This window comes from Labrus bergylta, chromosome 18, assembly GCF_963930695.1.
Source record: "Labrus bergylta chromosome 18, fLabBer1.1, whole genome shotgun sequence".
Taxonomy (NCBI): Eukaryota; Metazoa; Chordata; class Actinopteri; order Labriformes; family Labridae; genus Labrus; species Labrus bergylta.
This window is the reverse complement of record NC_089212.1, coordinates 10,365,715-10,388,946: the sequence shown is the minus strand read 5'-3', so window position 1 is coordinate 10,388,946 and position 23,232 is coordinate 10,365,715. Positions and strand designations below refer to the sequence as shown.

At 40.9% G+C, this 23,232-nt stretch overlaps 1 protein-coding gene and 1 long non-coding RNA gene across 2 annotated transcripts; both read left to right on the top strand.

Annotated features, from left to right (window-relative positions):
- The first annotated feature begins 2,304 nt into the window (after positions 1-2,304).
- foxa2 (forkhead box A2) lies at positions 2,305-4,903 on the top strand. Its single transcript, XM_020645030.3, has 2 exons — positions 2,305-2,605; positions 3,308-4,903. The coding sequence occupies exons 1-2, from the start codon at positions 2,534-2,536 to the stop codon at positions 4,484-4,486; spliced, it is 1,251 nt and encodes a 416-aa protein (XP_020500686.2). The 5' UTR covers positions 2,305-2,533; the 3' UTR covers positions 4,487-4,903.
- A 797-nt stretch (positions 4,904-5,700) lies between these two features.
- LOC136177017 (uncharacterized) lies at positions 5,701-22,013 on the top strand. Its single transcript, XR_010664669.1, has 2 exons — positions 5,701-6,822; positions 20,216-22,013. It is a non-coding gene; the product is annotated as an uncharacterized lncRNA (long non-coding RNA).
- The last annotated feature ends 1,219 nt before the right edge of the window (positions 22,014-23,232 follow it).

Sequence of the window (23,232 nt, the reverse complement as noted above, 5' to 3'; positions counted from 1 at the left end):
GAGACATTAAACTCATAGATTGCATAAGGATTAAAAAAAAAGGAACCAAAATATGGGTGACAGAGTAGTGGCACTAGGCCTAGTTAAACTTCTTGTTTTTGACTAAATCCAAAAAGTGACCTTCACCCATGTCAGAGGGCTGTGGCAGGTTGATGATTAACTGTGGAATTACCAACATGTCTCATTCAGGAACATAATGTCATGCGGGTCAAGGACCATTTTCGAGCTCTGGGGATTGGGTGTCTGTAATTTGGGGAAAAACATGAAAATGTACTTTTCATTCCATACACACCACTGGTTTGGTTAGAAACAGGCAACGTTGGAAATATCCATTGGGAGATCTCACACTGTTGTGTAAAAAGTCTTCTATTTTCTTTTTGACTTTGCCAATACCACACATGCTTGTTTAACACAAATCACAAACTTTCTTTTGTTATAGATGTCGTCGAGATTCAAACAGCCCGACATCAGTTTGTCTCCTTTTGTGCAACAGATGTATGCGCAAAACTCATTTGATTTTATCGTCGTTATTTTTTAAATAATAATTATGTGAGGGCCCACAACAAATACAATATGCCTATAAATGTGAATCTGTCATTTTGGTGCACACTGCAATTTGACTGGACTGTTTTGTCATCATTAACGTATTATAGCCTAAATCATTTAAAAAAAATGAAAGCCTGAAAATCTCGTGTTGACCGAAAGAAGCCGGGAAAGCGCAGATTTGACCACCTCCAGCTCTCTGTGCTGAAATCCCCAATCCTCAAACACACACACAGCTTTTTCTCATGATCTCATTTCCAAGTTAAGCAGACTCTGTTAGTCCCTCGTCAACACGACAGGTTTACTCGCCTTTACTAATGGCTCTCTATACTGATAGTTATGCTCTTGCGTAAATATGGAGTCAAATAGATGTACCACTGCTGACACGTGGCTGGCACCGGACTGCAGCCTCACCTTGATGTTTGTGTCATACAAATACTGTACGTGCTGCGAGGATTAAAAGGCCTCTGCAGGCCAGAAATCGGCCGTCTGACTCTGAGACAGTGGATAAATGAAGAAACGAGAGTGCACTTCTATTAAAAAAGACTGTGGGAAAAGTCAGTATGGTTGAATAAAAATAAATACACCACGACGCTCAGTCTGTTTTAGCTCAATTAAGAGTCATGGTCAATAGCCTACATTTAGTTCAAGAAATAAAAACGTGTTTTATTAAGAATAGGGTTAGGTATTCCACATAGCACCAATGTTTATTGTGTAAACAATTTTGAATCATTTTAGTCTCAAATATTTAAAAAACCTTCACAAATACCATCGATCATTTTCCTCAGACGTTTAATTTGAATGAATATGGCTGCTTTATGTGCAACAAACAACAAAACCAGATAAGGGAAATAACCGAGAGAGGGCGCTCTAAAGCTGTGCGAGACATATGCAACACTGATTAAAAACGTTTAGAAACGCTCTTTATTTCTATCCATGTTGATATAAATGGATCTCGAATTTTGCAAGCATTGGTGGAATTATTTAGAAACAATGCGCGCAATTGAATGGTGGAGTAGATTTGCTGATTTGAACTGGAATACGATTGTTTAACAGCTCGGGGAAAGTGATGCAATGTCTTTATATTTCTCTAAAATGTCCGTTTTTGATCTAACTTATTTCATTTTCATGAATCCTATGTGCACCTAGACACGCAGGCCCACATAATACATATGATGAATGGTCACAGCAGGTTAAGACTGTCATTTAAAAAGCAAATTAATCTTACTGTTTGAGTGATCCATTGACATTGTTTTGTGTTGTTTTGTGCAACAAACCCCTCGCTATATAGTATAATCTGCATCTAGTAATTAATGGCTTCATATGCATGAATACACTCCTGTAAGAGCATAGACCAAATGTTATTATATATTTTTATTTATTATGTTCGTGTTCTTAAGTGTTTTGTTTTAAAGGAATGTCAACAATCTTCGAAATAGTGCAATAAATTCATTGAAAGCATCACAATAGAAATGGATCATGACTTTAGCTCAGCTGGAGTAGAACGAGCACGTTGGAGGATGTGCGTAATGAAAAGCACACCAAGGAAGAGCGCCAAACATTCCTTTTATGGCTCTTTTTTTGACTCAGCCAAAATACAATAAGATGTTTATAATGAAGCTTTTCATGAGAAACTGTTCTTTTCACTCAGTGCAGGTGTACAATTGGGGCTGGGGGGAGGGGGAGCCTGAGGAGTCTCACGCCTAGGTGCGAGGAGATTATTCAAATAGGGCCCAAGGCGTAGAAGTAGGGATTGGAGGCTTGCCTAGCGCACAGAGCTATATCACAGCGTTAACAGGCAGCACAGAGCGTCATTTCAACTCCAGTCACTGACAGACGCATCTCACGGCTGCCTTCACAAGACACACATGCGCCAGTTCTCGACGAAGGGACACACCGACGACCCGCATACTTAGTGGTCCCCAGTCACCTGCTATTAGAGACACTTTCGGCTTTTCCTCTGCTGGGAGACGCTTGGTAAAAGTCCTCCATGATGCTCGGAGCAGTTAAAATGGAAGGACACGAACACACCGACTGGAGCACCTACTACGGAGAGCCTGAGGTGGGTACCTTAAATATATATTTTTTTCTGTCTAAAGCCGATCCCATTTTATACAACTCAATATTAGCCCTGAGATAATATTAACTTTGTGATCAAATATTGACTTGAGGCGCCTCCAAATCCTCCCCCATCTCCACGCAGCGCACTATCCTAACAAAGTTGCTTGACATGTCGGGGTGGAAACTTTTCACTCGGATTATAATTTTATAAATCTATGCGTATCTTCACTTGATCAGATTATTATTATTTTTTTGTCTTGTTTCTGCTCAGTTAACACCTGAGCTGTTTGATTTTAGGGAGATGGACTCAAATATTTGGGCTGCAGTCGCTGTGTGTGAGCACAGCCTTAGGTGACAGGTGTCACCATCGACATTGTACATTTTTAGCGGATTGTTCGACTTATTTTCCTTACAATACTGGTGACACTTAATGTAGGCTATTATCAAACAAATTACAATCGGGTTTGTTTTCCATTAGAACTAATTCATTCTAGGGCAGAAGTCTGCATGTCTATTTTAACTTAAACAAGCCCGTGCGTAATTTATTCAAAAAGTGAGCTCACTCTTATCTAAATGAATAATATTTTGAATTTTAAAATATTTAAATAAATCTGATCTGTGTTGAGTTATTACAGCCGGTTTAATTCCTCATTGTAATACTTTGTGCCATGACACTGATGATCGCCTCTCTCCCCCCTGACAGTGTTACACCTCCGTTGGCAACATGAACACCGGCCTGGGAATGAACTCGATGAACACCTACATGAGCATGTCCGGCATGAACACCTCCGCCAACATGACCGCCAACTCCATGAACATGTCATACGTCAACACGGGCATGAGCCCCTCTATGACCGGCATGTCACCGGGCACCGGAGCCATGAACGGCATGGGTGCAGCAGGTATGACAGCCATGAGCGCAGCGCTGAGCCCCAGTATGAGCCCCATGACGGCGCAGCCCGCGTCTATGAACGCGCTGACATCCTACACCAATATGAATGCCATGAGCCCCATCTACGGACAGTCTAACATAAACAGGTCCAGAGACCCCAAGACCTACCGCAGGAGCTATACGCACGCCAAACCGCCATACTCCTACATCTCCCTGATCACCATGGCCATCCAACAGTCCCCCAGTAAGATGCTGACACTGGCTGAGATCTACCAGTGGATAATGGATCTCTTCCCTTTTTACCGGCAGAACCAGCAGCGCTGGCAGAACTCCATCCGCCACTCTCTGTCCTTCAATGACTGTTTCCTCAAAGTGCCCAGGTCTCCGGATAAACCAGGGAAAGGCTCATTTTGGACTCTCCACCCTGACTCCGGGAACATGTTTGAGAACGGCTGCTACCTGCGGAGGCAGAAGCGCTTCAAGTGCGACAAGAAGTCCATGAAGGAGTCCGGCCGTAAAGGCGGAGACGGCGGCTCCTCCAACAGCAGCTCAGAAAGTTGTAACGGCAACGAGTCCCCGCACTCTAACTCGTCCTCCGGCGAGCACAAAAGATCCTTGTCGGACATGAAGCCGGGTCAGGCCCTGAGCCCGGAGCACGCCGCCGCCGCCTCCCCGGTGTCGCAGGGGCAGCACCTCATGTCTCAGCATCACTCAGTCCTGGCGCACGAAGCGCACCTGAAGCCGGAGCACCACTACTCCTTCAACCACCCGTTCTCCATAAATAACCTCATGTCTTCGGAGCAGCAGCACCACAAAATGGACCTAAAGACTTACGAGCAGGTGATGCATTACTCCGGCTATGGCTCCCCCATGGCCGGGGCTCTTTCCATGGGCTCCATGGCGGGAAAAGCCGGCCTGGATTCTTCCTCCATACCTGACACGACTTACTACCAAGGCGTTTATTCCCGGCCAATCATGAACTCCTCATAAACTCTTTCCCCTCCATCCGATGTGGACTTTCTCCCCCTGCAATTTGTACATTTGTAAAAAAAATATAGAGTTTGTGTACAATATGTATTTCAAATATTTTTGACGTTTCCCACCGTTTTAGTTGTCGAGTTTGTTAGTAGCCTAATTATTTTGAGAGGATGTTGATATTAATAATTAAAAGTAATGATAATGTGACGAGATCTGTTCAGAAGTCGGCTTCAGGAAAGGACCCAAAGACCAACAACAACTTTCTGTAAAATATTTCACATCTGCATATCTGGATTCCTAAATGCATTTTAATGCCTCACAGGATTTCTTCAATCATTTGTGTAATTCTATTTATGGCTTGTATATGTGTATTCTTGTAGTGACAAGAACAGAATCTATATTAAAGTGTTATTGGGTTTGTTTTCTGAATATCAGTGTTTGACCATTATTATTATTATTATTATTATGCAACAACAGTAACCCAACTGAGGAAACAAACGTCTCTATCAATACATTCACACATTTTTACAGCAACATCAGTTCTTTAAAGGGATGATTAAAAAATAATACAAATGAACACAAGAAAAAAGAATAGCACAGGGAAAAAAATTCAAATGGAAAAAAAACAAGATAATCTCTGTTATTTTAAGATGAATAAAAATGCAATCTTTATGACTTTTAGGCATAATAAATAAAAAAACCCGATAATTTGCAAAGAGGAATATATGCAAACAGCTAAGTTCAACCATTTAAATTACTCTACTTTTGGCTATTAAAGAAACAGAGGGTTTAAGAAATGTTTCTTTTAACATAAATAACCTAAGTGTCACGATATCTGTAGGCTAGGTTTTTTTTTTTATTTAAAAAATGGTCCTTATCCCCGCGTGCTGTTCATAATGAGGCGCATGTTTTCAGCAGGGATTAATAGCTTTGCTGGACAATATTGTGCACAATGCTCTCAATTTGTCAGCGGCAACATGCAAACAAAACACACACACGCTTATTAATCCCAAACACAAATTGGGATATTGATGGGGGAAAGGTTTTTTTTTTGTTTAACAATTCAGCCACGAATTAATATTTTACGAGTAAAGTGATGAAGAAGTAGACCCTCTACAGAAGCGCGGAAGCATTTTAGACAGAAAGTAGGACCTGCTACTGAAATACAAAATCATTTCCAAAAAGGCTTCTAATTAAAATGTGATTTATTTCAGCAATTTATTCCATTCACTTTATCTAAAGAACAGTACATTTTCACACATTTGACACATTTATTTCCCTAACATTTTAGATGATGCATGCTATACTTAAGAGTTCAGGTCAAATAATAATGAATGCATTAAATCAGCCATTTAAATTCCCCCACACAGACAGACACATTATGATTCCATCCTATCTACACTGTCATTAAAACACCATGCCTGCCTGCCACTCACCCAGGTTGATCTCCCCTTACACACAGACGCACACAACCACTGCACACACATACTCTCTCCCTCTCTCTCTCACACACACACAGCAAAGTTTAGATGAGTGAATAAGATTAAGTGTCATTGTCACATAAAACAGCCTCCCGCGGTGAAGGAGAATAGTTGGTGGAAAAGGGGGCTGATTTGGGAACAGAGCCGTCTGAATGTGATGCTCTAACTTCTCTCCCTTCAATCTGGGGGTCCATTGTCTACCCCCTATTTTAAAGTAGTTGGACCCTCCCCTCTTGTTAGATAAGATAGGCTATAGTTGTCGCCCAAATGAATCGAACCCCCCCCCTCCAAAACCATCTCATTCCTGCCTGTTCATTCCCTGCTGAGCTCAAATCCAAGGCCAGGGGACATTTTTTTTTTTGCTCCCTTCAGAACCAAACGACACCCCTTCGCCTTCTGAACACGTAGGGCCTAAAGTGTGCGTTTATTCTCCAGACCCTCTTTACAGATCGTACTTTAAACAGTGTGATCTGCGAATAAACAAAGGCAGTAAACAATAGAGTGGAGGCTATGCCCACATATAGGGAGAGTACACACACAAACCAAATTGCACAAGTGTAAACTTTGAATAGGACGCTGCAGCTCTGTAAATTTACACAGACATTAAATTTCGTTCTATTCATTTTAGACATATAATGCTAAGCTGATTTTTTTTATAGCACACTGATCGATATCTCTGTAAAATAATCATTTTTTTTAACTAGCGGGGCAGTGAAATCTTTGCTTTGTGCTAAAGTCAACAGTGACAGAGTTTGAGCTCAAATAAATGCCGTGATGTCTGGAGCCCTTTGCAGAAGGCAGAAGGCGAGCTTCTACAATGGGCTCCTGTGCGGCTTGCCAACAACAAGCTCCGGCTATTTTGCACAGGTATGAAGCTTTTAATTTTTATAACGCTCTTCTTCTTTTAAAAATCTTTATTCTGCATTGGAGGGAGAGGAGGTTTGATCGATGTTCCTGGGCTGCATGAGGGGGGGGGGGAGTCGTGGTGGTGGTGGTGGTGGTGGTGGTGGTGTTGGTGGTGGCAGAGGCTGATATCCTAAATTCATGAGAAAGGAGACGTATTGGATTTCATGACAGGGTGGTGCAAAGCTGAGGGGATCTGCAGGATGTGTGATGGAGGCTGCTGCAAGTTTCTGTGTCTTTGAGTTGTGTGGTGGAGAGAGTTTTTAATACGCTGCAAAAAAAAAAAAAAAAGAAGAAGTCACGAATGGGATCCAATTTCATTGTCATTAAGGTGCACCTTTAACTTGTAAAAAGAGTGAAGAGAAGATGTGTCTTGATGGATGGTTATATTTCAAAAACATCAGCTTGCAGGCACGAGCTCCTAATTTCAAAATACAAGTAATACATTTCATGTTGATTTGAAACGGCACACAGGTGAAGAAGACTTGAATTTACTTGTGGAGAGAAATATTAGATTGGATGGATGCTAAGTTCTTCGAGTTTGATATGTTTTGCAGTGTGCGTCTGACTGATAGGTTTGTTTCTGAAGCAATGACCCTGCAACCGCTTTTATAATATGATAGTTTAAAACCAATCTGTTTGTTTTCCTTGCTGTATCTTTTAATCTGTAATCATTAAATATACAAAAATATGAAACTTGTGATTGTGATTACAACCTTGTAGCCTAATAAGTGAAGGTAAAATCGAGAGCCATTAAGGCAAATTTAAGACAAATGTATTATAGACAGAAGATTGCAACAACAACAACAATAATGTTCATAATAATAATAATAATAATAATAATAATAATAATGATAATGATAATGATAATGATAATGATAATGATAATAATAATAATAATAGTAATAATAATAATAATAAGAATGATATAATAATAATAATTATAATATCATAATCATAATAATAAAATTCAAATAATAGCCTAATAAAAGTCTGATAATATTAATAATAATAATTAATTATTATTATCATTATTAATAAATACTTTTTAAGCACTATTTAAAGGCCTTCTTCTAAATCTTAAGCAGATGGAGAGCTCTCCAAAATATCCATCAGCCAATATTAAACAATTGCATCCCGACGCGGCTCTCATCCGATCCTTTGTAGGCGGGATAACCCGAGTCAAGACCTCTCCAGCGTGCTCTGAGATGGGAATGGCCTTTTGGAGCCCGGCCGGTTCAAAGGTAACCAACCTCAATCTGTACTGGCGGACAAAAGTGCGCAAAGGCCACATCTCTGAACCTTCCCAATCTCCTCCTAACTTTGTGCAGGCTTTCCATGATGGAGGAAGAGACATCACAGACCTACATATCTGTTGTTATAGCAACTGGATAAAGGATGGTATAGCCTGTTGATCCTTTTTACTCCGCTAACCTAATTTCTTTGCATTTTCTTTGTTTGTATTTGCATAAAGCTTTGATTTAAGGCCTGGAAATCAGACCTCTTCTGTCAGAACTTAGACACAAGACTTCAGACGCCAGTCTGACTCTCACTGCTAATAGTCAGAAATCTACAATAAATCACAAAAGGGCTAGAAACAGTATGAGATGGGCTATGTTTAAAAAGAAAATTTAAATAACAAAAAACAATAGCCTATGGCGAATAGACTGCTTCAGATTATTTTGTTCTATTAATCTATTGCTATTCAGCAAATGACAAGTCACTATTTTTACTCCAGTCATGTCTTGAAGTAGCATCTAATTGTTCCGGACTAACAAAATGAGATATTTCCCCTACAGCGGTTCATTTAAATGCTGAGGCGAGTTTGGGCCTCTATTTTCAGGGAATGACTCAATATCCTATAAGCCGAACGCAAAACCACCCATGGGCGTCAGCTGAACACAATAAGGTAAAGGCACCACGATTTCTCAACAACATTTGTATGCTTGAAAATTTGAAAATAATACATTTGTTAGAAATGATGGGCTGTAGCCTAGTCTATAAAAAAAATCCCAGGGGATCAGCAGCTGGATCAGTCACTTCTGCGTCTTTTGTTTATGACTCCTCCACTCGTTTTCTAAGAGCTCTTCATTAATTAGCTCCGCGGGCTTTAAATCTGGACGATATGAATCGGGTGTAAAGTTATTTCATGGAGTAAGATGATGTTAGCGCGCCTGCCGCACCTTTGGGCTCCACGCTGCAGCCCACGGACTGGAACACCCAAGTAGATCTGTCTCCATGGAGACGGCGGGACACCGGTCCAACAAGCTGTAATTCTGTCTCAGCCTTTTGCAGGGGAGGGACCGTCCACAGTAGCCCGACTTAACTCCTCTTTCAGCAGAAATACTCCTAATCCCATATCTTAGCACGGCTAACTGCCGTCCCTCAGTATATTAAAGGACCACAAAGTCAAAAGCCACCCATGATTTCTCAGCGGGAGGCCCGGCCCGGCACGGCCCGGCCCGGTGTGACGCTCCATCCTCCCGCTGTCTGCTCTCTTCCACAGCAGATCATTAGGCCTATACACATGAGCAGACATTTGCAATTAATGTGTGAAAAAACGAATGGCTGAGGCAAACGATTTAATAAAATACTTAAGCTACAGAATTAGCCTAAAAGGTGATACTGCCTGTAATAAAACAAATTGTCTATTAAAGGCACAGATGTGAACCTAATATAAAAGGTAAACTTGTCTGACTCGAATTTTTAAAATGCATTCTTGTGCAGTATTTACTGCAGCTTTATTGTCATGCATCCTATTTCTGCATAATTCATTTTGTGTTATTATTGACAATCATTTTGCCTAGCATTAACTGGCTCATAATAAAGAAATGTGTGAATAAACTAATCTAGAAAGCAGCTTATATAGTCTAGTATGTGAAATGAATTGGCCTACACCATAATTCAAACTTTTAATTAACTGAGTTGTTTATTTCTTATTGAAAGCTAAATGCATCATTCAGCCTGTTGCAATATAAATACAATTACATTAGGATTAAAAGCTGTGTTATTAATAGCCTCTTTTGCAGACACGTGTGCTATCATCTCACTGATTTCTAACTTTAAAAAGAGACAACATAAACCAAAATAAAACATAAACCAAACGTAAATTGTATATTCTTCAAATATTTCAGGAAAAACAGCAACGAAATTCAGACTGACTGTTTCTCTGTGCTGGAGATTTTGCCCCCACAGGTTGATTGTTTACATTGAAAACGGCCTTTAAATAAAAGCCTGAATAGCTATTATAGCTTGAATCTCCCTGAGTAATATTCTTTCTATGATAAAGAAATTAAGACAGTAATACAAGTCAAAACAAAATACTATTTCAATTTAATAAATTACAATGCTCTTAACATTTTTGAAGCTTTCAATGAGCTGTTTTACGTCACTGTCCTTTGAGTTAAAAAATATGTTCGGATGAGATTTTTGATTATTTACAATTTTCAGCATTTGCACATTCTTTTTATATATTTTCTTTTTACCACATATTTCAATTATTATCCCGTCTTTGGTGTACGGAAAATATTTTACATCTGCTTTAAAAAAACACTTACTATATGGCAGTCTGTGTTCGTCTCTTCATTTGAGTTGAATCAGGGATGAACAGATGTGTAAAGCCTTACATACTTCTATGTCCTCATCTCTTCGCCTCTCTCCTTTCTCTCAGTAGATATTTATTACTGTTCATCTCTTATAAATGCTTTACTTTGAAATAAAGTAAAGAAGAAAAGTTTTGCAAGTCTAACTGTACGGAGGTCAGTCTGGGGTTCTGTTATGATGGAAAGTGTGTGTGTGTGTGTGTGTGTGTGTGTGTGTGTGTGTGTGTTTAACACAGAGAGAGAGAGAGGGGCAGATATGGCAGGATGGACAGGGTGAGAATGCAGCCGCAGACTGTGATGTGTTCGCACTCTTCTGACACGACTATGTGACATTCCAGTTTAAGACTCCTTCATGTCCTGGAAAAGAGAGAGAGACGGAGAGAGACAGAGAGAGGTCCACCAACAATGCCCATTGAGGGCTGTGAGGCAGCAGCTGGTGGGACGTGCAGTGACCTAAAGGCAATCTTTTCAGGCCAGGACAGGGTGCCTCTCACCAGCCTGCTGCTTTTATACGCATGGAAGTGGATGGATGGTGGCTGTTTATCATTGTGAAGTATTGCAACACAGGTCTGTGAGCTTTTACATGGAGGAGTAGAGTCCTCATCTAACCAGACCAATCACTATTTTGACTGGAAATCAAGGTCGATGGAGATACTGTAAATATTTTGAGGAACGACTTTCCATCTTGTGTTGGTTTGAAGGAGATAACACGGAGATGACAGGCAGAGAGGCCTTTGTTTCTTGGGAGTGCTGAAGTGAGGCTCAGCGCACACTGGAGGAGGGGATTAGCTCCTCAAGGAGAAAGCGTACAGAAAAAACCTTCCATGCAAGTTAAAAGATGTGTGACCAACCATGCTGAAACATATTGTATTGGATGGAGATTAAGATGCATGCCCCATACTGTATGAAGTTAGCGTTTTGCTTGGGTTGATGTCTGGAAACATTTTTCTGTATGCATGTCCTCATTCTTTTAGCTCCTCTTCGGTGATTCTACAGGCTTTTTCCCATGGGTCTGCCTGTATTTGAGATCAAACCTTGTTGGCAAAGCAACCATAAAACGATATGTCAGTCAGCTGTGGTAAAGGGATGCCTGCTTGGACTGTGATTGATCTGCCAAGGCTTTCTTTATTCCCCTTGAGGCTGGATACCTCCAGGTTTTAGATTCAGAAGGAGCCAATACTGATACATATCTGGGGCTTCTGCTTTGGAACAGAACCACGTTATTTCCTCCTTTCTGACCCATTTCCCCCAGCGTGGCACATTTAGCAGCACATGGCCATAACATAGAAGCCAACATGCTGCAATCATCTCCTCACTTCCCCCCTTAGCCCCAGATCCAGGAAGTGAAAGCAGCCCCTTGCCAGCCAATCACACAGAAGGACACCCAACTCATTAAAAGTTAATGAAACCTATAAACGTGGTGCGCCAGCGATTCATTTAAACCCCCAATCCAATCTCCTCTCCCAGCAAAGGCAAACAAGCCCGTGTGCCCCCAGTGCCGTCCTCGGAATAACAAACTACGGAATATTTTGTCCTGCATATGTTCACCCATGCAGACATGTGCACGGTGATAGGCTCTTACAATGGGACTTGTCCAATTTAGAGAATGGCAGGATGGTGTTCTGCAGGGGTGAATTCTGTAATCTGCGTCTGAGTTGAATTTAATGCCTTTACTTTACACCATTCAGCTTGTCAGGAATGGCGGCGATGGATGCCATTTCAACATTCATGAGAATCACTGACATTCAAATAATGTGCTCATTTTAATACCATATGAGCGGGAGACAAATCTGTGTGAAAACCCTGTATTTACGTCTTCATGGTCATGCCAGTGTCAAGAACAATTCTTGATCCATGTAGATAGAGGGGACCAGATCTGAGTGTTAGATCCTCTCTCTCTCTCTCTCTCTCTCTCTCTATACAACTTGGTCTGTTCATTTCAGGACACTCTCACCTAATAGCATTGCTGCCTCAATTTGATAACAACCCGTTAACAGCAATAAATCCCCACCTTACAAGTGTCTGAACCTAAAGTGCGGAACAATATCCCCCCTTGTCTTTAAGACCTCCATTTCAACAGTGCCCCATAGTGCTTCCCTTGGGGGGATTCAAATTAAATTCCCCCCATGTATAGTGCCACTGTCAGCCTGCTAATGAATTCCCATACCCTGACTTGAATCAAATTAATCCCCAATCTAATCCCGTATAAATGGCTGGGTTATTTATCATGGAGAGGCGGATGCTCTGCCGAAGGATTGAGGAAATCTGGGAGGTGTCTACAGGGTTGTTGAGCAGATTATGATGAAGGATGATGCCTGTATGTTTCCCCCCTCTGCAGAGTAGTCCCCTGATACACACTATTTAACCCTCGCCTGCTTGACGCTGACAGAAACATCACCACGAGTGACACTTTATATCCTTTCACATCAAGGAGTCAACTGGCAGATTTATTGGTTCAAGCTGAGATACTCTTATCTGGAAGTATAATCTTTGATTAAAGGGGCCTCTGCCATGTCATGATTCATTTGTGGGTGCTTCGGTGATAGTTAAATAAGCTGTGAGTTCAGACTTGTCACACAGAAAAACTCAGCTTTAGGTCAAAGTGTCAGACACAGTTGCCTGTATGTAGTAATGCAAATTACACACTGACTTTCCTTCATATGCAAAACTTTCCTGTGAAAAGTGGTTGCATCTTATTTGGAAATGTTTCCCTATCATTATATAGATCTGAGAACCACCACCATGGTTCATTGTCAAAAGTGTTGAGTGAGTGACAGGTAGTTTGTTAAAGGGCTTATTTATACAAATAGCACAGTATCATGCAGCATGTCAAAATATTGCTAATGCTTTTTAGATGCAAATATGACGGTCCACACTGTTGTCAGATGCATTTGTGTGAAGAAAAGCAAAGTCCAGATGGTGGCTCCAGGTTCAGTTATTGGTGTGTGGCTCTGAAGACTGGAGCTGCTGGAGCGCCCTTTCCTGTGTTGTTTTTGGCTCTTTCTTACAGGAGCCAACAGAGAATGAAAACACAACATCCCGATATGCCAACATCATTATGCTTTTTAAAAAAAAAACAGAGCAGTTTTCTTCTTAAAAAGTATCTCTGCATAGGATAAATGGGATTTATGAGCTTGATACACTGGTTGGAAAAGTGTGTAAAGAGCCAAAAAACTATTTGACTGTAACAAATGAGTGATTCTCACTATTAGAAATTTAACATATTAACATATTTATTGTCAACGGTCATTTAAGATGATGCAGAAGTTGCTATATGGAGCTATATAGTTTGCATGCATATGAGTTTTGCAGATCCAAATATATGATTTACTGTGTATAGTTCTTAAGTAAGCAGAAGTATGGGCCGGATGTGAGGATGACAGACGGTTCTGAAGTCACTTTGGCAGTTCAGAGGACAGTTTGGAGCCTTTAAAGCTCGGTCCACCAAATGTCTGAACAGCTATGGTTTATTGAGGCATCTGTAAGCTTACTCATTTTATTGCCAAGCTTGGCTCGTGCGCCCACCGTCATGGAGAGAGGGAGAGAAAAATCACCCACACAAAAGTTTGCTGTTTGCTCTCATTCCACCAAATCCTTGACAGCCGTGCTATAGCCCATCACTATTCACACCATTGTGCTGTCACAACAACTAAACACATCATTTGTGTTGCAGAAACTCATCCTGCATGTATCCAATACCAAATGTTTGGCCAGTGAGAAAGGCGGTGGTTGGGGCGGGGGCTGAATAATTTGCTAGGAAACATTTTACCGAACATTTGGTGATAAAAACGCCGGCGTCGGCCCCAAGGCTTAAAGCAATTAATTCAGGATCCTGACATAAACTCTCCAATCCTTTGACAGCTTGGAGCTGAAATAAAAATGCTAGTTCTCCTGGGAACGGCAGGAGATAGCTGGCTCTTTTCTGGACTGTTTGCTCACTGGCCCTGAGAGCAATCTTCCCCAGTCAGAATGAAATGCAAGGACACAAACAATGTACCGGCGAGAGAATGGGAGATGGGGAATGAACAGTTTGGACTATTTGCTCAGCAGAAGGGCAGCCACAATGGCCGGCCGATGGCTTTCCCATGCATCAAGCCTCTTAGTCTTAGGCCTCCCTTTGTTGCCTGGTTTCTTCTTCCACGGCCAGATAAGAGCCCAGCTGCCCTATACTTTTAATTCCCATTGTATGGCATACTGTATGGTCATTTATCTGGGCACATTCTGCCTGCCATGATGCTGTTTTCTAATTGAACGGGTTATCGCGTGTGTATCGTTGTTCACCTTTGCATGTGTACTCGTTTAGGGGTTGAATCGCTCTCACTTTGCAATAAAAAGCCCGGCTGACGCCAGGGAGGGGGGATAACGGCTGACCCCTCTTCTCTTCTTAGAGGAGGCAGCACAAGTCAAGCACAAAGTGCGATAACGATATCCAAGTGGTTGTCAAACAAGACTGAATTATCACTTCAGAGCAGTTTAGATCATTCGTATTAGAAAATGAAAATAAAAAAATATATTTGGGAGGCAACATTTTTGGTGAAGTGTCCAGTTCCTAGTGCCCGACAAAGATGTACTTTTCCAGCCAAAGGAAGAAAGCCTCGGAGGGCTCTTGAGGGAAAAAATGAGATGCGGTCATTATATGACCTAATGGCAACTCCAGCCAGAGGAGAGGGCAAACACAACGAGTGTAGTGGCTCTGGCTGTGAGAAGGATCCATATTGTGTTCTTTTGTTTTGCTTTGTTGGTTTGTGTTTGCATTTACATTGACCAGTACCCTGCCGAATGTGTATTCACACTCAATACATGTTATGTTGTCTGCATGGAAGGAAATGGAAAACAGAATGCTTCCCTGCTGAAGTCTGCTGGGAATAAAATAACAATGGTGAATGTATCTGAGACAAACTAACAAATACAGAAAGAAAAAGATGCTTATTGGGATATCACAGGACGAAGGAGCATATTCATGTATGTGCGGGGACACTTGCCTAAACACAAACATGCCCATCCCCCTCTGTAAAGGTTGTGGTGTCAGAGACCCCCTGGGTGGTCAGACTGAGGATGATTTCAACACAATATGATGCCGTGAAGGAAAACCTTTAAGAACACAACTTCTCTTGTCCTGTTTTTTTTTTTTTTTTTTAAATGCCGCATCTGAATAATGGCATTGAAATAAACGTGTTGTATTTAACTTTTCTTTTAGGCTGTTTAAAAAAAGGGGACTTTAGGGTTACTACTACTCTTTGAAACACACTGCTGCACTGAAGGAAAACTGTTTTTTTCCACAGCAGTGAAAACACAGCCCATGATGATTCCACAATGGTTTATTCTAATGGCTAAGCTCTTAATCTATCAGATCAGATTTCAAAGTGCTGCGAGCTGTGCCAAGACAGGTCCCAGGAAGGAAAACCCTTTTGTTTGGGGCAGAAAATTTTAAATTTAAGACCAGACTTTATTCACAAGAGCCTTAATCACAAAAAAGCTGCGGCCTTTTACGGAAGCAATAACTCAAAGAGCGACATCAAGAAACAGTAAGTGCTTGTTTTCACATCCACCTTTGGTGCACCACCAGTGTTTTGCCAGCATGTGAGACCTCAGGTATGGCAAGATAAATAGCTGTCTTATTTGTGCCTGTGTGAGCCAAGCTCCTTGTGGGGTGGTGCTCTCAGCTTCACGCTCCGCCAACGCTGAAATAAAGCTCTGTTCCAGGCATTTCAACACCGCTTAAGGTTGTCCGTGGCCGTGTAATTTATGAGTTGAGAGGACTTCGTTTTTTAAGTTCACTATGACCTACAATCTTCAGCATTCATGGGTGGAGAAAAGAGCCGTGTGAGTCATAGGAAACTTACAACACCCCTCCAATTACCTTAAACAATGGCGGTCTGAGAGATACCTGCAGTGTTCTGCTGCGTGCTTCAGGCTCTAAATGCGATGTGACCCTAAAGTAATAGTAGGATGTAGGCACTTTAACTGGTCAGGTGTTTTGTCACCTGCAGGTCAGTGTAGAGCTTGCAGGAGGTGGTAAGAGCGGCTCTCTTCATGCCCCACAGCTCTCAGTGGGTGGCCGTGTTAACAGACAGACAGACAGACAGACAGACAGAATGACATGCTGACTTGTGCTTGCTGGCACTGGTTGCCTCTTTGGCAACCCACGGCAGAAGAAAAGGTCGCCTCCTCAAACGTGACTGTTGTGATGTTTCCAGGCATTTGGATTTGAAACGTAGAGTAAAAGATTAAGTCCACATTTGGCATGTGTTTTGTTTTTTTAAAGTAGAGATGCAGTCAACAATTGTGCTGTGAGATAAACTTAGATTTAAAAATAAAAATACAATTAATATAAATCTTTTAGATACTTTAAAAAAAAAAAGATCTTTGATATTCATCACAACTGTTTTTGTTGGAACTCCAAAGTCTTAATTTTTTAAGAAAAAGAAAACAACAACAACAAAAAACCTAACTACTATTTATGCTCAGTGGTCAGATTTACTATATCAACACATTATAAAAACTGTATTACAAAAAAAAACATGTGGAACATGGTGCTGTGTGGAACAGATCAACATTTATATCTTTTGTTTGCACTGTGTTACAATGAGTGGATATACGACTGGATAATTATGTTTTATTACTAAGCCAATGCATAAAGGGAAATTAAACTGCAAATGATCAGGTTAGTTTTATTAGCAGCTCCACATGTTACTGCATCATGAAGTTTACAATCAGAGCTAATATGCTTCGTTTATATTAAAACCACATAAAATAAATATTCATTAAAAACTCTGGAAGAAGGTAAACAGATCTGAAAAATCAAATGGCCTATAAATTAGAACATACAAATGTGAATGTATTTTTGTAAACAATAAAGAATATATATTTGATTTTGAAAAAAAGCTTTATGCTTTTGTTTTTTTTATCTTTATCTTTGTGCTTTAGGTTTATTTTATTTATAGAACTTGTTATTTATGTTTATAGAATTCTATGGTTAATAATTCAACAATACAAAGAAAATCCTATATATATATATAAAATCATATTTCACATTTTAAATGCAGCAGTATAATGAATCATGTAACATTTAACTAAAAAGAATAACTAATAATTCAGACATATATTTCACTCTCATTTTAAAAAACAATAAAATGGTTAAGTAATTTATTAAGAAAAATATTATCACAAAAAAAACAATTATTATCAAATATATTATGAAATTAAGATTCCCTTTGTCATTCATGTTCTATAACTTATTTATAAATGACTTATAATTTACTTTAACAAATAGATCATTTGTGAGATTTTCGGCTGAAAATGATGCTGTAAGAAAAAACATCACTAATGCATGACATTAAAAAAACGAATTACAGAAGTAAATTACAGAAGTGTTTTAAACTTCTTCATTCAAATGCCACCCTGTGTACTCAAACATTTTGAATGGGTGCACGCTTCCAATTATTTGAACACTTTCAGGGCCCTGCACAGCCAGACATGGTTTTAGCGTTCCCATTACCTCTCTGCCAATGTGTGAATGTCAACACCCTGTAAACACCTTTGACACACATGCTTGAATGCGACAGGCGAGTTAACTAAACATTCCTGGGTGTTCCCCATAAAGGTCCAGCACTCATCCAGCAGACTGCAGTGACCCGTCTCCCACTCTCTGAACTGTGCTCACTCATTTGGTTTTCCCTTTGTGAATCTTTGAAATTCATTTATTTTACTACCTTTACATATATATATATATATATATATATATATTTTTTTTTAACAGTACTAAGAAGAAATTGCAATGATTTCTCGGTCCACTTCTGGCAGTTTCCGTCTTGTGTATGTGACTTAAAATGCTCTGGAACAATGCTCTATACGGATTTGGGAATTTGGGAGTATAATTCCAGCCCCGTGCTTATCGCCACACCCAGACTATTTGAGTGTTTTGAGATGCGGCCTCCCTGAGGACGGATCGAAGGCGTCCTAGTAGAACTGCACATCAAATAAATAGGAGGATGGGATTTATATGGAGGCTGAGTCTCTGTCAAACAGGGCTCTGCTGACTGAAGTGATCCCCACGGCCCGAGAGGAAGAGAGGAGGGAGAGGAAGCCTCAGAGGGAGGAAGGATAGCTGCAGAAGAGCTGCACACACACAGTCAAACACTCACACAATGTCCCTCTCAGTCCTGGGTTGTGACCGGCCCATGGCATTGGCCAGGTATGTCAGCTATGTTTGCCAAGCCATCCATCACCCATGCACCTTCCCTCCTGAAACAGGAACTTTTGTTTGAAGCACACACTTGTTAAGCCCATCCTTTGACTCCGCTCAACCCTAATTTATTTCCTTATAGCTGAGACACAGGATTTATTAGCACCTATGTTTTGTTCTTTCTTTTCCTCTTATTGAGGGGCTGCACAGTGCAAACGTGTCGGTGGAAACGTAGACGTGTGTTTCGCAAAAGAGCGATTGCAAGCTACAGTTTGGGGACACAAATGGGCCCTTATCATATGTGACCAGGGTTAGCAAATAAACACACCGCAGTGAAGTCAAGCTGCATGTTGGAAGCAAAAGATTTATGACTGTATGACGGTCACACATGATGACAAGGATATGAAATGTTTATTCTATGGTGTGAGCCTCTGCATCATACTTAAGAAAGAATATAAAGGAAATGTTGCTTATTTTAATATTTGTGAAGAAATATTGATTGACTTACTTGATTTGGGACTAAGTGATTCTTTGTAGGTTATCTTCTATGACAAAAAAACATGATGTGAAACTATAAATCATGAAAACCATTTTGTTACACAAATGTCAGCTAATTTAAAAAAACAGGGAAGGCTTTAACAAACTGAGAAGTTAATGTATTTGATATAAATTATTTCCGTGGATTTCAGGCGGTGCTGTCTTGTGTTTTAAAATCAACAAAAAGAATCATTTACGCAGCTTGAGAACTGGCTGAAATAAAACAACCATGTGGGTTGGAATGTTTGCTAAAGCACCTAAGTTAGAGCCTCACTTTGCTCTCTGAAACACAACCTTCATTTATCTTTCGACTTCTCCTCGGAGCGGAGAGAGCACAGATATCACTAAAAGTGCCACGTTAATGATTGACTCTCAGCGCTCACAGCATCCTGCGTTGAGTGGCCACTTTGCCCGCTCTTGTGCTGCGTTTCCAGCCGTAAATGTTTGTGATCCCACTCTCCTCTCCAACTCCCATACAGTATTATTAGCACTGTGGGGGTGAGGGTGGGGTCACCACTAACTTTCAATAAAGAACTATTGGCATGCTGAGGTAAATGGCAGATAAGAGTTTGTGTCTGACCCTTTAGTGCTTTATAAGAATGTGGCTGTGCAAACCTAATCTCCCCGCAAGATAAATTTGGGGCTGCTTTGTTGAAGGCAAGTTCATGCATTGCCTTTTTCTTGGCTCTAAAGCCCACTTTGACAGGCGTGAAATGAGTCCTGGACTTTTCATTGACAGTTCAAGATGGAGAGCAAACTCAGATTAGGGCATGTTAATTAATTGTGGGGTTGGTAAAGTGGCCTCCAGTCCCATGAAAGACTTGATCTGTTTTGTTGCCGTCCTGCTAGTCAGGAACAACAGTTTAATCATGAATTTGAAGTCCTTTTTTTCTATTTTTGCAGCACAGGATTTCCAGTGTTATCAAGCACACTTCATAATCAATAGCAGTAAAAACAACAATAAATGTAAAATAACATGAAGTCGTATTATTATGTTAGAGATTGACCTGCGCTTTCTCCCTGTCCTCTACAGAATCACATGGCTTCCACTTGAAGGACACATCTTTCCAAAAGCTGTCAACCTGTCCCATCACCATCCTGCATCAAGGAACCTGAAAACTTGTCCCCATCGATGACTATGTCTCCGTCTGACCTGTCTGCCATATGTAATATCAAAGCCTCTGTCAGCGTGGAGCTGAATGGGAACAAAAGAGAGGCCTCCATTAATGATTAACTGTTCTAAAAGCCCCGGCTTTTGTATTCCCATGGTGCCCGGGCTATCTGGCCACCATGTGACATGCTCACAGCGTTTTTCGAGCAGATTGGGGGAAAGCTAGTGAGCAAACACAGGTGCTTTGGAGCAGCGTTGCCGACGCTGTCAGGGACAACCACAAACAAGAGCAGCTATGCCTGGCTAAATGAATCCCCACCCCACCCAACGCCATCACCTCCCCCCCAACCCCCCCCCCCACCCCCACTCTCTGTCGTTAGCTAACTTGTTTGCTAGCGCCATATAGCATTCTCCCAGCAAAGCCTTCCTTCCGGAGAGTCCCCACGTCCCCCCCTACAAAAGTCCAGCGTCCACCACGGCCGCGCTCCACGACTTCTCACACCCTCCACAAGAAGTAAACAAATAAAAGCGAGGACTGCCGACCACTTCTTTGAGGTGATGGCATTTGCTGTGGTCATGACTAGTGGGAGAGCAAACAAATTAATGGTGTTCCAGTTTTCACTTTCCAAACCAAACTAAATGTCTTTTAGCTCAAGTGGGGCAATTGCACTGACCCCGGTGTCAAACGCTGTATAAGGGTTGCACACTCTTGCACTTGAAATGCTGAGAGGAGGCCATAAGAAATGAAACAGGACTGGAGCATTGGTCTACATGATCCTGACATGTTCCAACCTCAAAGGGATTTGACAAAATAACCCTGAAAGTATTGTTTGTTTGAAATTAGTACAAAGTTTTATTTTTGCTGTTAAAACGTTGTGAGCAAAAACTTGAGGTGTGTGGAGCACTTAACCTTTTCCACATAATCCAGGCTGACTGATTGTTCACAGTGACTGAGGCTGCTGTGTCGCTCAACTTTGATAAGACAATCAGATGATAGGATGGCGTTATCTTAACACGGCTTTCCGGCTGGGAGACAAATGAACAGTGTGTGATAACAGGAACAAAAGCTTGGCTCGTATTGGCTGCCTCCTCTGAAGAAAGGAAAAATTATCAGGATGGAACAATCACAATGAGCACAGTTTATTTCTTTTTCAATTTTGTACTTATCCCAGGTCACAGGAACAGATTTTATTTCCGATCAAGCAAATATTTATATTGTCTCTCGTTGGCATTTTGCTTTCACAGTGTGCAATTACCTGTGCCTATAAAGCTGTTATTATCACTGGAAAGATGATAAAAGTGTTTTAAAACAAACAATTTAAATCAGCAGGAGAGGAAATGAAGTTGTAAAAGTGAGGGAGACTGTTTCAGAAAACAACACAATAAAAATATATACTGGGTGAGGGATTTAAAAAAAAAAAAGGTGTTTGTGTGAGAGAGGAGGAGATTGAGAAAAAAAAGGTCAAAGTTGCTTCGTCAGAGTCCTGCTTCTGATTGGTGAAACACTACTTGTGTCTGGGTTTCTGACTTTTGCAGCCCAATTCTCACAGTCTGAGAGGAGTGTGTATACTCAAGGATTCACTCAGGCTTTGTTTGCTCTATCACCAAAAAGTGATTGGAAAACTTATTGGTGCCCTGGCAGTAAAAGTTAAAACTTTCTTTGAACTAAAAAGTTATTGCTACTGTGCAAAAAAACATGAATAAAACATTTTTTTTTAAAGAGAAGGTGTCCTTTGTCTTATTTAAATGTACTGTTCTCCACAATGATTTTAATGCCAACACTATTTTGAATGCACACAGTTAACTCAGCTTCTTTAAATGGGCATATTTTAAACATGAATATAATTCTTTAAAGCATTCTTACAAGAACTGTCGGGTTTTAAATGTGCAGACATGGATCCACATCAGCTCATCTCATCCCCTGTTCTGCTTCTGCTGCTTTTTCTGCAGGGATTTAGCCCCGACTGGCCGTGAGCTGAGTCTGATCAGAGGAGTTACAAATCCTCACTTTTAGGGGTCTTACTGTAATTCACAAGCCTGTTGGCCGCAGTAAAGAGTGGGGGCCTAACATCTTGAGAAGGATTGGAGACAACATATCTTTGTTGCCTCCTCATTGTGTTCCGGTGAAAGTCGTCCAGCCCCATTGTCTGACCAAACTCGGCTCAGACCTCGCCTCAATCAAAGAAAAGTTTGCCAGTAATGAGGTAAGACATGAAAGCTCACTGAACAAGGGGACATGTTGAAAGGGCCCTTTTGATCTCGCTAGGCACAATGGTCAAATTTTGAAAAGAGCAAAGTGTGCTTTAAGCAGCAATGCACTGCATTAACCTTGTCTTTTGACAGGCGCACACCTAGCTAGAAGTAATATTCTGCTGGATGGAAAACAGAACCATGAGTAATGGCCTCCTTGAAGGTTGCTAAATCTACCTGCTTTTCTTTACGAAAACGGCTTATCAAGTCACAGACGCAGCTGTATTCGAAGTCATGCCAACAGCCTTTTTGGTGTATTCTTACAAAGGTTACCTTATGTTCCTCCTTTTTCGGTACTTCTACAAGTATATATTACATTAGATGTGATTTTATTATCCATGCAGAAAAGCACCTTAATGAGTCATGTATTTTAGATTTGTCTAACAAAGTGATTCATGCCACAAACTGAACAGTTCTTCAAAGTCCCTCTCCTTTGTTTTATGAAGAGTGATAAAAGGTTAATGGCAAGGTGCAGGAGCTGACAGATTACCCAGCAGCCACCTCTGTCTGTCACGGGTCAGTGCAGGGACGACTCTGTCCCCAGACTCTGTTAACTAAGTGGGCCGGCACTATCTCTGCCCATCAGCCAGCCAGTCTGTCGGCTCCAAGGATAACGCTAATAAAATATACCTGTCTCCTACTTTCAGAGGCTGGTTTACTGTGGAGAGCGGGCCTTTATTAACTTCTGT